The sequence below is a fragment of the Diabrotica undecimpunctata genome, chromosome 1 (assembly GCF_040954645.1).
Source record: "Diabrotica undecimpunctata isolate CICGRU chromosome 1, icDiaUnde3, whole genome shotgun sequence".
NCBI lineage: Eukaryota > Metazoa > Arthropoda > Insecta > Coleoptera > Chrysomelidae > Diabrotica > Diabrotica undecimpunctata.
In genome coordinates, this window is record NC_092803.1 from 9,344,661 (window position 1) to 9,363,784 (window position 19,124).

The 19,124-nt window shown below is 34.7% G+C and overlaps 1 protein-coding gene across 1 annotated transcript in view; it reads right to left on the minus strand.

Moving 5' to 3' along the window:
• LOC140444531 (fatty-acid amide hydrolase 2) overlaps positions 1-19,124 on the minus strand; it is a 79,272-nt gene that overhangs the window by 38,825 nt on the left and 21,323 nt on the right. The window contains exon 2 of the mRNA XM_072536290.1: positions 4,043-4,262. Coding sequence (XP_072392391.1) covers positions 4,043-4,262 — 220 coding nt within the window. The remainder of the gene's footprint in view (positions 1-4,042; positions 4,263-19,124) is intronic.

Here is a 19,124-nt window from a genome sequence, read left to right on the forward strand (position 1 = left end):
AGACGAAGGTCCAGAAATAACGGAAGAAGAAGTAATGTACGCACTAAAAAGAATGAAAAATGGTAAAGCCCCAGGTCCAGATGAAATACCAACGGAAATCCTGAAACTAATAGAAAAAGACTCGATTCACATTTTAGTTAAACTTTTCAATAGCATTTATACATCAGGAAAAATACCACAAGAATGGCTTTTATCCACCTTTGTTACTATACCAAAAAAGATAAATGCCAAACAATGCAGTGATTACCGTACAATCAGTCTGATGAGCCATGTACTGAAAATATTTCTGAAAATTATACACTCTAGAGTACACAGAAAACTGGAAATGGACATCAATAATACCCAGTTTGGATTCCGAAATGGACTTGGAACAAGAGAGGCGTTGTTTGCACTGAACGTTATGTCTCAAATGTATTCATGTGTTTCATAGATTACAACAAGGCCTTTGAAAAGTGCGGCATGATCACCTAATCAGACTCCTGACAGAAAAGAATTTAGATAAACGAGACATCCGACTAATAGCAAATATGTACTACAATCAGAAAGCAGTAGTGAGAGTAAAGAATAATACCACTGAAGAAATTGAAATAAAGCGTGGTGTGAGACAAGGGTGTATACTGTCACCAACCCTGTTTAATCTCTATTCCGAAGACGTAATGAATAGAACACTCTCTGAGCAATCCGTAGGTATTAAAATAAATGGTGTTAGATTAAACAATCTGAGATTTGCCGACGACACCGTTCTGATCGCAGAAACACTTAAGGAGCTACGGACATTGGTGAATAAGATAGCAGACTGCAGCGAAGAATATGGACTATCTTTGAACACAAAGAAAACTAAATTTATGGTAATACCGAAATCAACACAAAATGTCAAAAATTTATATTTATACAATGAAATTATCGATCGAGTTAGCAAATACAAATATTTAGGCACTTTTATAAATGAAGACAACGATAGCTTAGCAGAAATCAAAATAAGAATAGAAAAAGCCAGATCCATATTCACTAAAATGAAGAGAGTGTTCTGCGAAAGAGATTTGAGCCTTGAAATGAAACTTCGCCTGATGAGATGTTATGTACTTTCTGTGCTGTTCTACGGAATGGAGTCATGGACGTTGAAAAAGATTGATACCAAAAATTAGAGGCATTTGAATTGTGGATGTATCGCAGAATCCTGAGAATATCATGGACCGAGAGAGTCACAAATGTCGAGGTCTTGAGAAGAATGAATAAAGAAAAGGAAGTCATATTTACGATCAAAAAACGAAAACTGCAATACTTGGGACACATTACAAGAGGCGAAAGATATGAACTGCTTCGAATAATTATGCAAGGGAAAATAGCAGGAAAAAGGTCCATAGGAAGAAGACGAAACTCCTGGCTAAAGAATCTACGGGAATGGTATAGCTGTAGCAGCAACGAATTGTTTCGGTCAGCAGTTTCGAAAATACGTATAGCCCTGATGATCGCCAACCTTCGGAACGAAGATGGCACTTGAAGAAGAAGAAGAAAAACCATCGCTTCGTTAGGAAGCATAGCTCCTAAAAGCTATGCTTCCCCTCCTCGGTCACTCCCAGAGCGCCACATACTGTTCTTTTTTATATACTAAATTATATTTTTTATTTTGTTATTATTTGTGCCCTTTTTAAGCCTGTTGGAGATTATTTAGATCTGCTTATGCATCGAATATATTTTCGTTTCTTTTTACATTTTTAACCGTGTTTACATTTAGCCTTTCTTTTGTATCGTGGGCATCCCATTTTTGTTTTTTAAGATTCAAATATTTAAAAACAGTGGCGCACGCGTTTTGCGTTGTTTTTCTTTTTTTTTTTTATAGCTTTTCCTAAACGACCCCGACCTTCATCTACAACGATTGAGCAACGGTTCCTTAGCGTAACAGTGTCCTGAGACTACTTCCAAGTAGTTTGGTTTAATGTTATGTAACAAATGTAATGAACATAATCAGTACAAAGGCCTTCTAAATATTTCTAACAGCTTTTTGGAATTGGATATTTGAATATGTATTATTTCTTCCACCTTGTACAGTAAGGTCCAAGACCAGATATCTGACTTAATTTCCTCCGCCCTGTACTTTCCATGGCGTTACCAGAATTAAAACGGCGTCGGCTATCGATCGTATCGTCTCTAATGCGTTTCCATATTTTCCAGTAAACTCATCATTATTGGAATTTACTATGCTGGTGATTATATGTTAGGGGTATTTTTCAATTGTGTGTCTACATTTTATGAGGATAAACAGAATTGGATCGATACGGGAAGTGGTAAAAGGCATTTAATCTAAGAGATAAGCGATTATTTGTCTATTTATACTATTTTTCCAATTAATTTACGGTATTAAGTGGATATACGAGTATATATACACATCAAAAATGTCTAAAAGTAATATTAAAGTACCTAGTTCCCCTTTTAGGGAACTGCTTCGAATAATTATGCAAGGGAAAATAGCAGGAAAAAGGTCCATAGGAAGAAGACGAAACTCCTGGCTAAAGAATCTACGGGAATGGTATAGCTGTAGCAGCAACGAATTGTTTCGGTCAGCAGTTTCGAAAATACGTATAGCCCTGATGATCGCCAACCTTCGGAACGAAGATGGCACTTGAAGAAGAAGAAGAAAAACCATCGCTTCGTTAGGAAGCATAGCTCCTAAAAGCTATGCTTCCCCTCCTCGGTCACTCCCAGAGCGCCACATACTGTTCTTTTTTATATACTAAATTATATTTTTTATTTTGTTATTATTTGTGCCCTTTTTAAGCCTGTTGGAGATTATTTAGATCTGCTTATGCATCGAATATATTTTCGTTTCTTTTTACATTTTTAACCGTGTTTACATTTAGCCTTTCTTTTGTATCGTGGGCATCCCATTTTTGTTTTTTAAGATTCAAATATTTAAAAACAGTGGCGCACGCGTTTTGCGTTGTTTTTCTTTTTTTTTTTTATAGCTTTTCCTAAACGACCCCGACCTTCATCTACAACGATTGAGCAACGGTTCCTTAGCGTAACAGTGTCCTGAGACTACTTCCAAGTAGTTTGGTTTAATGTTATGTAACAAATGTAATGAACATAATCAGTACAAAGGCCTTCTAAATATTTCTAACAGCTTTTTGGAATTGGATATTTGAATATGTATTATTTCTTCCACCTTGTACAGTAAGGTCCAAGACCAGATATCTGACTTAATTTCCTCCGCCCTGTACTTTCCATGGCGTTACCAGAATTAAAACGGCGTCGGCTATCGATCGTATCGTCTCTAATGCGTTTCCATATTTTCCAGTAAACTCATCATTATTGGAATTTACTATGCTGGTGATTATATGTTAGGGGTATTTTTCAATTGTGTGTCTACATTTTATGAGGATAAACAGAATTGGATCGATACGGGAAGTGGTAAAAGGCATTTAATCTAAGAGATAAGCGATTATTTGTCTATTTATACTATTTTTCCAATTAATTTACGGTATTAAGTGGATATACGAGTATATATACACATCAAAAATGTCTAAAAGTAATATTAAAGTACCTAGTTCCCCTTTTAGGGAACTGCTTCGAATAATTATGCAAGGGAAAATAGCAGGAAAAAGGTCCATAGGAAGAAGACGAAACTCCTGGCTAAAGAATCTACGGGAATGGTATAGCTGTAGCAGCAACGAATTGTTTCGGTCAGCAGTTTCGAAAATACGTATAGCCCTGATGATCGCCAACCTTCGGAACGAAGATGGCACTTGAAGAAGAAGTTCCCCTTTCTATAGAATATTTTCTAAAACTAAATCAAATAGTGGAATTCTATCGTAGGACTGTTTGGAGTGAACTAACAATGCATGTATGGTCAGGTTGTAATCATAACTGCTATGTACTAATTGCTTTAGTGTGAATATCTTATTTTGTAGTGATCGGGCTCACCTGAAACTTGCCTGGTACTCTCCAACTGTAGCCTCTTTATTTTTGTTAATCCGCAATGGTTCATGGATCAAATTCCTGTCTATTCTATTCTATATAAAATAATACGTGTATTGAAACTCACCTTTGACCGGAATACAGTCCTTGGTCGAAAAGGGAACACCCAAAAACGGTTTCTCCTGAGCAAGCTTTTCTTCGGGAACAACTCCCGAGGCTATCAGTTCGTCAACTTTTTGAGCTTCTTTTTTGGCTTCTTCAAATCTATCCGCCACGACGCAATTTAGGACAGAATTCACTTCGCTAATCCTGTCTATGAAAGATTGTAACACCTCCGTGCTGGTTATCTGAAATAAAAGAAAAAAAAATCGTAAAACACAACTTTTAGTAAGGTGATAGTAGAACAGAAGTTTTGTAAGAAAAAATAAAATACATATTTCAATCCAACTCTATGAAAAATTCTTTATGTCCAAGAAAGATTTATCTTTTAGTCTAGTTTACAAAATGTATCTCCATGCTTTAGCTTTCGTGCACCAATGCCGAAGCTGACAAATTCTTTTGTCCTTGAGAATTTTCCAAATACATTTTTGCTCTCATGAAATACGAGAATAAACGATCTACTGATAGCAAGAATAGACCAAATTAAACGGCACACTTTTAGCAGATCTGCAAAAGCAGAACACAACCGAAAAGAAAAAATTGGTGAAGTTCAAATATACTGCCCTTGTCATATCTACATCACTATAAAGTATTTTAAGTAAAAATTTATACAGTGCTTGTAACAGGGAGTCGGCACCATTCTTGTAAAGCTCATTGCAAATTTGATCGGTTCCTGGTGCTTTATTATTTTTAAGCTTTTTAATGGTTTGGGCGACCTCTTCAGTGGTAAGTGGTCTTTCGTTTGGGTTAAACAGATTCCTATCATTTCGATCTGCTACGGTGTTATCTGCTTCTTCAGCTCCCTATTCTTGGCCTAAACTCTACTCATTTTGTTTACATTTCTGTAGAACTTTCGAGTTTCGTTTTGATTTCTTAACCATTCTATGTTTTCTAACTGATTTTCTTCAAATTGCCTTTTTTTTCTTCTATGTAATCTTTTTTCTTTCCTTCTTAGAATCCGGTACCTCCTTTGCTTTTCTTGTGCATTTAGCTTGATTTGTCTTTAGGTATGCTCTATTTTTATTTTCTGTTGCTTCTTGGCACTCCTCGTCAAACTATTCGTTTTGTCTAACTGGTTTCGTTTTCCCCAATATTTCCGATGCCTTCTCAGTTATTATATTTCTAAATTTTGTCCACAATTCCTCCACATTTTCCTCCGCTTACAGGCTCTCTATTTCCTCATTCAGTTGTCTCGTATACTCTGATTTTTGTCATTACAAGAAAGTAGTCACTATCTATGTTTGCACCTTGGTAGCTTCTGTCAGAGATGGGTTGATGATATTAAAAGAATAGCCGGAACAAATTGGAAATATGTTGCTTAGGATAGAAACCGATGGAAGGAGTTGGGAGAGGCCTATGTCCAAACACAGAAGGCTAAGAAGAAGAAGCTTCTGTCATCCATGCGGTCGGAAGAATGCCTTGCATCTGTTAGGATGTGATTTATCTGGTTAACGGTTTCATTGTCAGGTGATTTCCATGTTCCTTTGTGTATTATTGACGTGACAACGTCTTAAATTAGGTTGTGGCTCGGAGTCACTCATGAAAAAGTGTAACGCCCGCTCACGTCTGTTACGATGAGTCACCGAACGAGAGAGAGGCCCGCCGGACCAGCGAATGCCTTGCGTCTCTCTCCCACTCAAACATGATCGGTCCGCTGCGCGCGCAGCACTAGAGAATTAGGCAATTAGACAATTAGTTAAGTTTAAGTTTACATGTACAATGTTTTAGTAAACAAAATATATTTCTATAGTTAAAATTTGTGCAATTCTTATTTTCATTCAATTCCTTGTTCCTATTGTGCAATTTAATAATATTCATATCAATAAATATTCTACCGAGAAAAAGACGTTGTCACGTAAAATCTTCGCCCGTAAAACCGACTTTACAGGCAACCGATTTTTTTTATGGGAAAATCTTGTTCCTCCTATATACTATGATGTTTTTGGTGCTTGCAAATTATTAGTCTCAATCCCTTATTATTTGACTGCATGCAAGCTCTTACATCCCATAGATGGGAATCAACAAATGAAGGAATAAAAACTATACACGCACCAGAGAATATATTTTTTGTCTGGTAGTCTAACAAAAGTTAGAAAACATTGTTTATGACTCAGATGACATAAAATAGTTGCTATTTTTTCGAAATGAGCTAATTCTACTTAAAAGAGTTTTTGGACCAAACCCACGCTGTCAATTCGTTGAGAATAGAATAAAAAAAGTCTATATTAACGGTATTTTTTTATTGTGTACGCAAAACTGTTGTGGTTGAATTTCGCGATACCCTGTATTTAAATGATAGGCATAATATATGTTGAATAAGTTTTATCGTCGATAAAAGTAGCTCTGTGTTCCGCTATCTCTTTGTGTAAGCTTCTTCATGTTTGACTTATGTATACTTTGGAGCAGGCATCACAAGTTTATTATATATATTCATATGTAAAATATAATCGTATATTGATTTATGAAATATGATATTTAATCGAATTCACGTTACCATAGATTTTGATTCACTTGAATAACGCTTTGCCTAATATTTATTATGGCTTATCTCTCAAAAGTTTCCTGGTTTGGTTACATAATACATGTAATGTAATGATTATTTTATCGTATAATAATATAATATTCTTTCGCTATCTTTGCACAAGGCTGATTTGTGACGTCACAACAATAATTAAAAGAAACAAGATTGTTTATCATATAAGGAAGACTTCGAATCTAAGATATCTATAATATAAAAATGAATCGCAAAATGTGTTGGCAAGCGCATAACTCAACAACGCATGGATCAATCTTAACAATTCTTTTTTTAAAATGTTCCTTGAATTCTAAGGATGGTTTTTGCGACAAGAAAAATTCGAATAATTTCAGGGAAAACCCTAACCAGCCCTTTTATTTTTCCCATACAAATATTTTCTAACTAAATGTAGGTGTGTTTCTTTTAATAAATTCCTCAGGGGGTTGCAAAATAAGACGAAAAACAACTTTATTTTTACACTTCGTATATGGGTAAAACATTGACATTTCCCAGAAAACATTGATACAGTTATTACTTAGAAATAGATCTGCAATGATCTTTTTTTCATAAATAAATAAAATCTTTTATAAATAAACTAACGGACCCGACAGACTTCGTTCTGTCAAATAGATTTGGAATATGGCTGGTTTATTTCTTTAATTCTCCTAAACAGAACCGTCACCATGATGATAGGGCGGTGTGTGAGGGTCAGCTCGGGTAGTATCTTCGCTTCCAGAACTTTGGCCACCCTTTTGGACCCACTAAAAACCCGGACTGGGATATCTGCCAGAGGGCTTCAAACTAAGAGGGGAACTTAAAGTTCAAGCGTGATTGAAAAATAATCTAAAGGGATAGTGGGAACCTAAAGGTGACAAATATTTATAAAGTGGGTGCTTAGTAAGTACATAGAGATAATTAATTATTTATTATTATTATTATTATACAGATTTAGCCATACGGCTCACACTTCCTCTAAGGGGAAAATTCACTCTTATATAGATGTTCATTTAGACCCAGCTTTTTTATGTTTTCTAGGAGGCTCTTCGGGATGACTCCAGTGGAAGAAAGAATAATAGGTATCGTCTGGGTACTTTCCATTCTCCATTGTCTCCTGATTTGTATTTCTAGATCTCTGTACTTGGCCATCTTTTCGTTGTATTTAACACGTAAATTATTGGTGTTGGGTATCGCCACATCAATAAGTGTTGTTTGCCTAGTAATTTTATTAACTAGTATGAGATCGGGTCTATTATGGGCCACTGGTTGGTCTGTAAGCACAGTGCGGTCCCACTATAGCTTGTAGTTGTCATTTTCAAGCATTCTATCAGGGACGTATTGATAATAAGGAAGATGGTCGGTTTGGAGAAGTCCCAGTTTGTCAGCTAGTTCTTGGTGGATAATCTTTCCTACTGAGTCATGACGTTATTTATAATCAGTACCAACAAATGCCTGGCAGCCACCGGTAAGATATTGGATGGTTTCTTGGGCTTGGCATCCATATCGGCATTTGTCATTTTGGACTTGAGGATCTTTAACAATATATTTCAGGTAATTTTTAGTTGGAATAACCTGATCCTGAATGGCAAGTAGGAAACCCTCAGTCTCGGGAAACATCTTTCCTGATGTCAACCAATAGTTCGACGCTGTATTGTCGACATATTCTTGGCTGATCTCATTAAGATGTCGCCCATGCAGAGGTTTACTCATCCAGGCGCACATTTTGTCTTGCTTAGTCAGGTGGTTTGAAAATGTCTGTACAGTAAATGAAAAAAGGTGGTCTGTACCTGAAAATAAGTTCTTAAATTAGCAATTTGTTTATCCAATTGCTCACCTATATCCATAAGTCCTCTTCCCCCTTGATACCTTATTATTATTATTATCCAGATTTAGCCATACGGCTCACACTCCTTCTAAGGGGAAAATTCACTCATCCCAGATACCTACGGTATCAAAAGGATTGAGCTCTGGTGGGACTCTTTCCATGTTATCGAGTCCTAGGTGACTTGGTATGTCGGTGTATCTCCCAAAAATTTTCGTACGCATCTGGACGTCGAAAGTAACACAGCTTTCTGCATAATCTTATATAGATGTTCATTTAGACCCAGCTTTTTTATGTTTTCTAGGAGGCTCTTCGGGATAACTCCAGTGGTAGAAAGAATAATAGGTATCGTCTGGGTACTTTCCATTCTCCATTGTCTCCTGATTTGTATTTCTAGATCTCTGTACTTGGCGATCTTTTCGTTGTATTTAACACGTAAATTATTGGTGTTGGGTATCGCCACATCGATAAGTGTTGTTTGCCTAGTAATTTTATTAACTAGTATGAGATCGGGTCTATTATGGGCCATTGGTTGGTCTGTAAGCACAGTGCGGTCCCAGTATAGCTTGTAGTTGTCATTTTCAAGCATTCTATCAGGGACGTATTGATAATAAGGAAGATGGTCGGTTTGGAGAAGTCCCAGTTTGTCAGCTAGTTCTTGGTGGATAATCTTTCCTACTGAGTCATGACGTTCTTTATAATCAGTACCGACAAATGCCTGGCAGCCACCGGTAAGATGTTGGATGGTTTCTTGGGCTTGGCATCCATATCGGCATTTGTCATTTTGGACTTGAGGATCTTTAACAATATATTTCAGGTAATTTTTAGTTGGAATAACCTGATCCTGAATGGCAAGTAGGAAACCCTCAGTCTCGGGAAACATCCTTCCTGATGTCAACCAATAGTTCGATGCTGTATTGTCGACATATTCTTGGCTGATCTCATTAAGATGTCGCCCATGCAGAGGTTTACTCATCCAGGCGCGCATTTTGTCTTGCTTAGACAGGTGGTTTATGCGCATTTCTTGTTCCCTCAGTTTAAGCGGTGTCGTATCATCTACTTATTATTATTATTATTATTATTATTATTATTATTATTAACATAGGGTTAATAACCGATGTAACAAAGAATAATAAAATAAGACGTATATAAGTATTTTCAGTAATCGATTTATTGTAAATCAAGTAAAAATCAAAATCTGTTTTATTTTTATTGTAGTGCTTTATGATTTTGTTTGATTACCTGGTGAATACACAAACATTTCGTCAATAATATTGTCAACAATAATAGTAGTAGTCAGTCAGTCATAATATTGTCAATAATAATATCAACTATCAAAGGAGAAATGACAATATTTTAGAAATCAAAATGGCTGATGGTTTTTTATACTATTTTCTTTTTTTACTGATAATAAGATCCACTTACCGGCTCAGAGTGGCTATAAGCCCAACAGTACACACACAAAAACCAACCAAAACATTACTCCAACTTCCCTTCTTCCCAAAACAAAAACAAAATTTAATATTCTTAAAACAAATCCTAGCACATCCCTGGGCCGCCTACTGATTTAAACCCACATTACATCTCCCCGGTCAGAACAAGAGTCCTCACGAGGCGGAAAAGCATGTATATAGTTTTCCAAAACTGCCGCTTGGAATCGCTGCTTAATACCAACTTAGAAATTAAAAGTTATTAAGAGATATTTAATGGATCTTGATTTAAGATTTTATTTAAAAGTGATGAAAGGATTATTGAAGTGACGAATTCGTCACAGTTCTAGCGCAAGAAGTCCAAGTTACCCAGATGTGGGAAAAAACGTCATTAAGTCACCATAAGTGTTAGAGAGAACAAAGCATCGATTTTTTCCCAGATTTTCGTATAGTTTTCGAGAAAATTTAAGGTTAATTCTGCTCATTTTTAACGCTTTTATGACCTTAAATGAAAGTGGATTGAAGAGCGTGATACGTTTGTATCACGTATAATGTAAGGGGATTTGACACCGATGAATTTTAAGAGAAAAAACAAACATCACAGCATTGCCAAAAGGGCACTATCTCGTATCCTCAGTGTCGAGTGACGGAGTAGGTAGATTGAGACCTCAGTCGAGAAACGTCTACTTTTCAAATTCTCAACGCGGTTCTTCCCGAGAACTTAATAATTTTCATTTTCCTAACAGCGGAAATATCCTTCTTAGTGGTAGATTCTATTAAAATACATATTTTGTTTGATCTGCCCGCGCTGTCAATTTCGTAAAAATTTTGATTGATTATACAGTCCCGATTGCAAAAATATTATAGACAACAATTACAACGAATAAATTAATATTTTCAGCATAGCAACATGTTATTCTTATGAGTTTGTGTCCCAACGCTCGCTTAAAATGTTATTAATATTCCATTATAGCTATATACAATGTAATTGGCATTCTAATTCAAATCAAATGTTAGTCGAAATTGCTTCCGTTGAGAAATGCAGTTACGCCAAATTAAATTATACATTGATAAAGCGATATCAAGTACACGCTATACACCGACTAGTTGAACATCTAGAATCAAATTATACTCAGATAATGTACCTACCCATATGAAATTATGTACTATATGAAACAAATATTGCTATAATACATATACATACATATATATATATATATATATATATATATATATATATATATATATATATATATATATATATATATATATATATCAAAAAAAAATTTGTTACTAAACAAAAAAGAATGTTTAAACGAAGTTTTACTTTTGGCAATATAATTGTCAAAAATAAAAATTTTATGTTGGCATTTATGACATTGAGGCTATTTGTAATTGGTTGCTATTTGAACTTATTTATAAATTCAATTATTTTTATATTAAAAAAAATGTTTTCAAAATTATAGAAATTTTCGGAGAAACATTTGTTAGATCAAAACATTTTTATATTAAATATTTTGAACATGTAAGCAGTGATTTTTACTTACCAAACTAATTTTTATTTGGTAAGTTAACAAAAATTGTTTTTTCTTTTTAGTTCAACCTTGTAAGTATTTTGTCTTTTTTAGCTCTTGATAATAATTGTAAACACAATTGAAAGCTCGAGAATAAAAAAATAGTTAACCAATAGCCCTATTATTGACTCCAACCCATCCAAAACAGTTATATATATATATATATATATATATATATATATATATATATATATATATATATATATATATGAACTTCAAATAAAAGGCAGATATCGAGCACATATTGCAATTAGTAGCTTTCAACAAAAACTTGCTACTGCTCTGATGAAATAAAAGCCATATATGGAGCCATATTGGAGCACAAATTAGTCAAAACTTTCGCGTTTGAATCGGTATCAATAGTGATAACAGTTATTTCGGTATAGTCCCCACCTCATCAGTCATCTCGGATTTGATACCAATTAAAAATACGAAAGGTTCAACTAATGTCTCCAAAATACTCTCCCACGTTAATGGTTAGCATACAGAGGTGCCACCTGCTGTGGTGGCGAAGAACTATACAAACATAGTTGAGTTTAATAATTACATAATTTGAGTAACGAACATTATAATTATTAAGATACATTTTTTTAAGGGAACGTACACTTTCCCAGCTCGAATACAGGGAACCTTATGCCCTGAGAGGTAACTTTTTCTTACTGTGCTGTCTTCTAACGAAGTTAGGCAATCACTTCTTTAAGCGCTTCCCTATCTTTTGCACCGTGAAATATCTGTTCAAAACTGAGGTTAGTCCAATCTCTGATATTCCTCGGCCAAGATTTCTTAGAATCCTTTTGAGCTATTCGAAGAATGTAAAGTTTACACTTCAGCAAAAGCTTTACTATCGCTATGATAAATTGAAATGCCATTATTATGGCGTAACAGTACAATCGTCAAACATTCTGTGTATAAATCGGTATCATTAGGATCTTAAAACGTTATTTCTGCATATTCCCTGCTTCATCAGAGATCCGGGAAAGATACAAACTCATAAGACGGTTTTTTTTTAATAATGGATTTGGCAGAGCCAATTAGCCAGACTTGTTTTTGTTTGTTTTTAAAGTCGACTGAATTTTAATTAATATTGATTGCAGATTCATAGTCAAAATTTTCTTGTTATCAGAATGTTAGTACTACATATACCTAATACTTTTATGGATACATAAATTTTTTCTTCAAACGTCAAATAATGATGACATTACTTATCTAACTTGATCCTGTCAAAGTTTGATGTCTCCGCCGGCAGCAGTTTTTTTCCCATTTCTTTATGGCGGAGGGAAAAATGTTGTCATGGCAACAATATGAAACATGTCACAAAGCAACAATACAAATGTCATTAACAACAATTAAACATCATTTTTATTTATAGTAATATTAAAAGTACAATTAGTTAATGAGGCATTTTCAAAATTGAAACCGTGCAAAAATGTTCCCGACTCTTGATACGCATTGGTAATTGTTGATGATACTGATGGTCGAGAACAACTTTCAGCAATCATTCCCGATGTTGGCGAATCATGAGGGTTTAAAATTTTTTGAGCATTATCGTTCTTATTTCTTATTGAATCTTCTATATATCCTTCGGCAACCGTGCTTGATTTCCAGCCCCCATGTCGTTTGAGGCATTCTAGATTTCCGCCTCCATCAATTAAAAGTGTTGCCGAAGTTCGTCGTAAAGAGTGACCCGTGTATGCACTTGCATCGTTTAAATTTAAATAACTAGCTACTTTTTGGGCTACTGCGCTGATTGAATGTATTCCCATGACGCTTCGGTAACACTTTCCATTTTGGTACTTGATAAAAAATCGGTTTTCTGTGAAATTTTCAGGCCGCAGTGATGCATACTTTTTATACAGTTTAATGTAGTTTTGACCAATTATCGTAAAAGATCTAATTTGTCGTGTTTTACTGTCTGGGATTTTGATAATTATTACATTTTCTTTAGCCTCAATGTCCACAGTCTTCATTTTTACCATTTCGTCGCATCGACAGGCGCCGGTAACCCCAATTAACAAAACAATCTGAAATATTTTTATAATTTAGTAGAGTATACTACATGCTTTGCAATATAATTTTTTTTACCTTTAATCCTAAATACAACTTATCTGGCGCTTCAAACAAAAATTTATCAAACTCGTCTTTAGTGAAAACTTTAGACTTCTTTGCAGTATATCCTTCGCTTGTTTTTTTTTCAGAAAGGCACGTAACTTTAAAAATTTGCTTATATCCACATTTTTTCTAATAACTAACTCGGATTTTATCATAGAGTATCGTGACCACATTGTAGAAGATTTCCATTTATTTTCATTTTCCATTATATTAAAATATGCCAGTAAAACGTCTTCGGTAACTTGCCGTACTCCTCTTGTATCGCACCACTCTTGGAAGTGCTTGTACGCTAACCGATACTTTATTCCGGACTTGGAGGGCCCCAAACGTGCTACTGCATCATTAGCCGCGGACTCAATTTCGTTTAGGTTTTCCATTTTCGCACTAAATTTGCGCTTGCGGTTGCAACAACAATAAGCTGTCTTTAATAATTGCAAACAACTGTCAAACAACTGTAACCAGGGAGAAGCAAATCCCACCGACGACTTAATTGTTTTAATTTCTAACATCTAGACGACTTTGATAGTTGTCACAGTTAATTTCGAGTAAAAATAGCGTATGAATTGTACTATTTATGGTTGAAAATTGCTACGTTTGAAGAAAAAATAGTATACTTTATTCGGCAAAGAAGCGACTTTTCTTGACTTGCCCTCTATTACGCGCCGAACGAAGTGAGGCGCGTAATATCGGGCGCGTCAAGAAAAGTCATGCTTCTCCGTCTCATAAAGTAATATACTATTGTTTGGATATATTTTTATTTTGTTTTTTTTATTCTTTTATTATCTTACTGTTTTTTCGAGTATAGTTGAAATAGTAAATGAAAAGTAATTAATTTAAAAAGCAATAATGTTGTACTAAAGTCAGCTACAACTATTCAGCAATTCAAACAATCGGAATTGTTTTTCTCACGTACGTCAACATCTTGACTCTCTAATGAGGCACATTTCAATACAACACATCAATTTGTTCACAATGGATCACTTTCACCTTTGAATGCACACGTTTCTAGACCCTGTTAATGTTAATCTAGCTACTATATATTGTAATTATATTTCCTTTAGCCTTCTTTGTGTAGTCGAGTCGCTAAACTTGAGCTGGTTGTCAATTTGTTAAACCAGGACATTGTGTTGAACGACTCTACGCGCGGTTGAAAGGTATCTGTACAATATCACGTCCCGTCCATGCCTTGAGTAAAATATTCTTATAACTTCTTAAACTTTTGTTATTCACGACCCCATTTATGATTGCGAGTTTCTTGACGGCCCCATACAGATATAAAAGAAAAAGAAATTAATATTTTTTGATGATTTATTTATTAGGTAACATTTAGAATTCGTTTTGAAACATACAAAAATCTAAAATTAAAAATTGCACAAAAAATTATAAAATTGTATTTATTATAGTTTTAAAAATAAAAGTGGATTCTGATCGTCTTAATTCGCTCGAATATATTCAAGAAGTTGCCTGGTAAGTCCTCTTCTTTGTCAACCATTTTCCATCCACTCCTGAATGTAGGTCTCTCCCAATTGCTTCCATCTTTCTCTATCTTGCGCCAATCTAATCCACTGTTTGCCTGCCACTGTTCTTATGTCATCTACCCATCTTTTTTGAGGTCTTCCCGTGCTTCTTGTTGTCGTCCTTGGTCTCCATTCTAGAATTCTCCGTGTCCACCTGTTGTCATTATATCGGGCTACGTGACCTGCCCAGCGCCATTTCATTTTTGCAATTTCTTCCACAATATCCCTAATCTTCGTTCTACGTCTTATCTCGGTGTTTCTAATCTTGTCTCTTAGTGATATTCCAAGCATGATTCGTTCCATTGCTCTTTGCGTTGTTTCTAATTTTTTAGCAGATTTTTTGGTAAGGGGTACTGTCTCCAAGCCGTAAGTACAAACTGGTAGTATGCATGTGTTATACACCTTTTTCTTTAAGTTTACAGGAATGGAGGTGTTTTTCAAGATATATGCTAATTTGCCGAAAGCGCCCCATGCCAGTTGTGTTCTTCTTTTAATTTCAGCATCTTGATTTGGTTTTCCTAGTTTGATAACATGACCTAGATATACATAATGTTCAACATTTTCTATGGTATGATTTTGTATTGTTATATTTGTCTGGTCTCGGCTCAGTATTTTTGTTTTGCTGTAGTTCATTTTTAAGCCTACCGCTCCTGAAACTGCATTTAATTGTTGTAACATATCATTTAGTTCTTGGATATTATCGGCTATTAAAACTATGTCATCTGCGAATCGCAAGTAGTTTAAGTATGATCCGTCGACGTTGATACCCTTATTGTTCCATTCTAGTTTCTTAAAAATGTCTTCTAGAGCAAGGGTAAATAGTTTGGGAGAGATGGTGTCTCCTTGTCTTACTCCCCGTTGTAGTCTTATGGGATTAGTTTTTGTGCTTTCGACCAGCTTTATCTGCATGGTGGCATTTTCATATATGTTTTTAATTATGTTAGTGTATCTTGAATCTATACGTGCATTTTCTAGAGATTCAAGCACTGCCCATAATTCGATGGAATCGAATGCTTTATGGAAATCGACGAACGCCATATGAATTGGAACATTATACTCGGTGCATTTTTCTATCAGTGTTCTTACGGTGTGCAAGTGGTCTATGGTACTAAAATGTTTTCTGAATCCAGCCTGTTCGATAGGTTGATAGAAATCGAGCTTATGTGTTAGGCGGTTGGTTATGCCTGGTTATGCCTGGTAAGTATTAAATTAAAATATAAGTAACAAATTTAATGAGATGGATGTGTTTGTTTTTTATTGCATATCAAATCTTGGTGGAATGTTTGAAACTGCTGGACGTAAGACCTCTTCAACATTTTTTAGCGCTGAATGATATTGGGATTTAACATGTGTTAAAGATGAGAAAGTAACTTCACATAAATATGTGGTGTTGAATGGCAGAAGTACATTTAACGCCATATCAGCGATTGTGGGAAATTCAGTTCTAGTTCCGATCCAGAATGAAGTCAAGGGCTTTTTTTGAAATTATAGTTTTAAGTTTGAGTCACTCGAAAGCTCAGCAAATTCCTCTTGAGCCTTTAAATGGCAGATGATCAATCTCACTTAAGCCGATCCAAAACGCCTTCAGAATCCAAACTATTTTTTGGAAATCAATATTTAATATAAAATATGTACGGAACTGTATTTCTAGCGCTTTTAAGTGATCTACAATAATTTTTGCAATAAAAGTTTTACAATGAATTTTATCGATTACAAAATTGTCGACACTGGAAAATATTTCGAACGAATTTTTTTCGACCCTACTTTTCAAAATGTTGATCTTTTTATTAACACTTTCAATTTTATCATTTGAAGTAAATATATCGCAAATTTTTCCTTGAAGAGACTTTCCAAACTTCAAATATCAAACACAATCAACAATCAAATATACAGTATACTCCCTCTATAACGAACACGGTTATTACGAGTTTTCGCTTATAACGAGGTACATTAGATGTAACGTGAAATTTCTATTGAACTATAACCCTCTATAGCGAGGTAAATTTGCTTATAACGAGAGAAAATAAGATTGAAAAACGTGTTTTTTTACGTTTTGGCCCGACCGTAGCTATAAATAAATAAATACCCTTTTTAACTGCCGTCCGCAATAAACTTCTTACAATTTATGATTCTTAGTCGGAAATTTACAATTTATGATTCACAAGTGTTATTGTAGGGGGTTGACCATTCACACCTAATAATATAGGTCCTAATAGACAAGATGTGGAAAGTGTTTTAAAGGTTGTCAGAAACTTTATCCAAAGAAAAAACGCAAATGAAGAATCATAAAACTGTTTCACATCTTTAGAAAATATGATAGATAGAATACTGGACAATTTAAAGCAGTCAAAAATGACAGACTTCTTCCAATTGCAGACGCAGTAGTTTATGTTATTCTTGAAAATACGCTTTATACAGATTTACAGAAAACAGATTTTTTTGTTTTAACGTATATCATTGACAATAAAAGTAAGTTGAGATCGCTTAACTTCGCAAAAATATCTGAAAAATAACACAGCTTGGATAGCCATGGGTCAGTTGGATTGAATATGTATGAACAAAATAAAAAGGTCAGTTGGATTTAATCAATTTATTTTTGTCCCCGGAATGCGTGATTTAATTTATGACATACCTTTTTGAAACACCCTGTATACCACGAGATATTGGTAAAGTTTAAGAGTATTACTGTAAAATTGTTTTCCAATTGCATAGGTGGACCAACGCGTATTCTTTTATTACATTAAAATTGGAACAGTTCTCTTTAGAAATCAATATTTGACCACCTTTGTCTACTTTTGACTTTCTGTGTAGTTGTGGTAAACGCACTCACCTTGTTTGACAACCAAGTTGGTTGTCTGTGGGCCGCTTTAGGCACGTGCTGTTTAGATAAACGGGATAAAAAATTTTGATAGATGATGGTAAATCTCACGTACCAAATTTACAGGAAATAAAATATATTATTCTGATTATACTTTCTTATCAATATTTTCGTGACCAGAGCTAACCTTGACATGTTTTTGAAGGTACATGACAACAATAGTATATTACTTTATGAGGCGGAGAAGCATGACTTTTCTTGACGCGCCCGATATTACGCGCCGAACGAAGTGAGGCGCGTAATAGAGGGCAAGTCAAGAAAAGTCGCTTCTTTGCCGAATAAAGTATACTATTTTTTCTTAAAACGTAGCAATTTTCAACCATAAATAGTACAATTCATACGTTATTTTTACTCGAAATTAACTGTGACAACTATCAAAGTCGTCTAGATGTTAGAAATTAAAATAATTAAGTCGTCGGTGGGATTTGCGTCTCCCTGGTTACAGTTGTTTGACAGTTGTTTGTAATTATTAAAGACAGCTTATTGTTGTTGCAACCGCAAGCGCAAATTTAGTGCGAAAATGGAAAACCTAAACGAAATTGAGTCCGCGGCTAATGATACAGTAGCACGTTTGGGGCCCTCCAAGTCCGGAATAAAGTATCGGTTAGCGTACAAGCACTTCCAAGAGTGGTGCGATACAAGAGGAGTACGGCAAGTTACCGAAGACGTTTTACTGGCATATTTTAATATAATGGAAAATGAAAATAAATGGAAATCTTCTACAATGTGGTCACGATACTCTATGATAAAATCCGAGTTAGTTATTAGAAAAAATGTGGATATAAGCAAATTTTTAAAGTTACGTGCCTTTCTGAAAAAAACAAGCGAAGGATATACTGCAAAGAAGTCTAAAGTTTTCACTAAAGACGAGTTTGATAAATTTTTGTTTGAAGCGCCAGATAAGTTGTATTTAGTATTAAAGGTAAAAAAAATTATATTGCAAAGCATGTAGTATACTCTACTAAATTATAAAAATATTTCAGATTGTTTTGTTAATTGGGGTTACCGGCGCCTGTCGATGCGACGAAATGGTAAAAATGAAGACTGTGGATATTGAGGATAAAGAAAATTTAATAATTATCAAAATCCCAGACAGTAAAACACGACAAATTAGATCTTTTACGATAATTGGTCAAAACTACATTAAACTGTATAAAAAGTATGCATCACTGCGGCCTGAAAATTTCACAGAAAACCGATTTTTTATC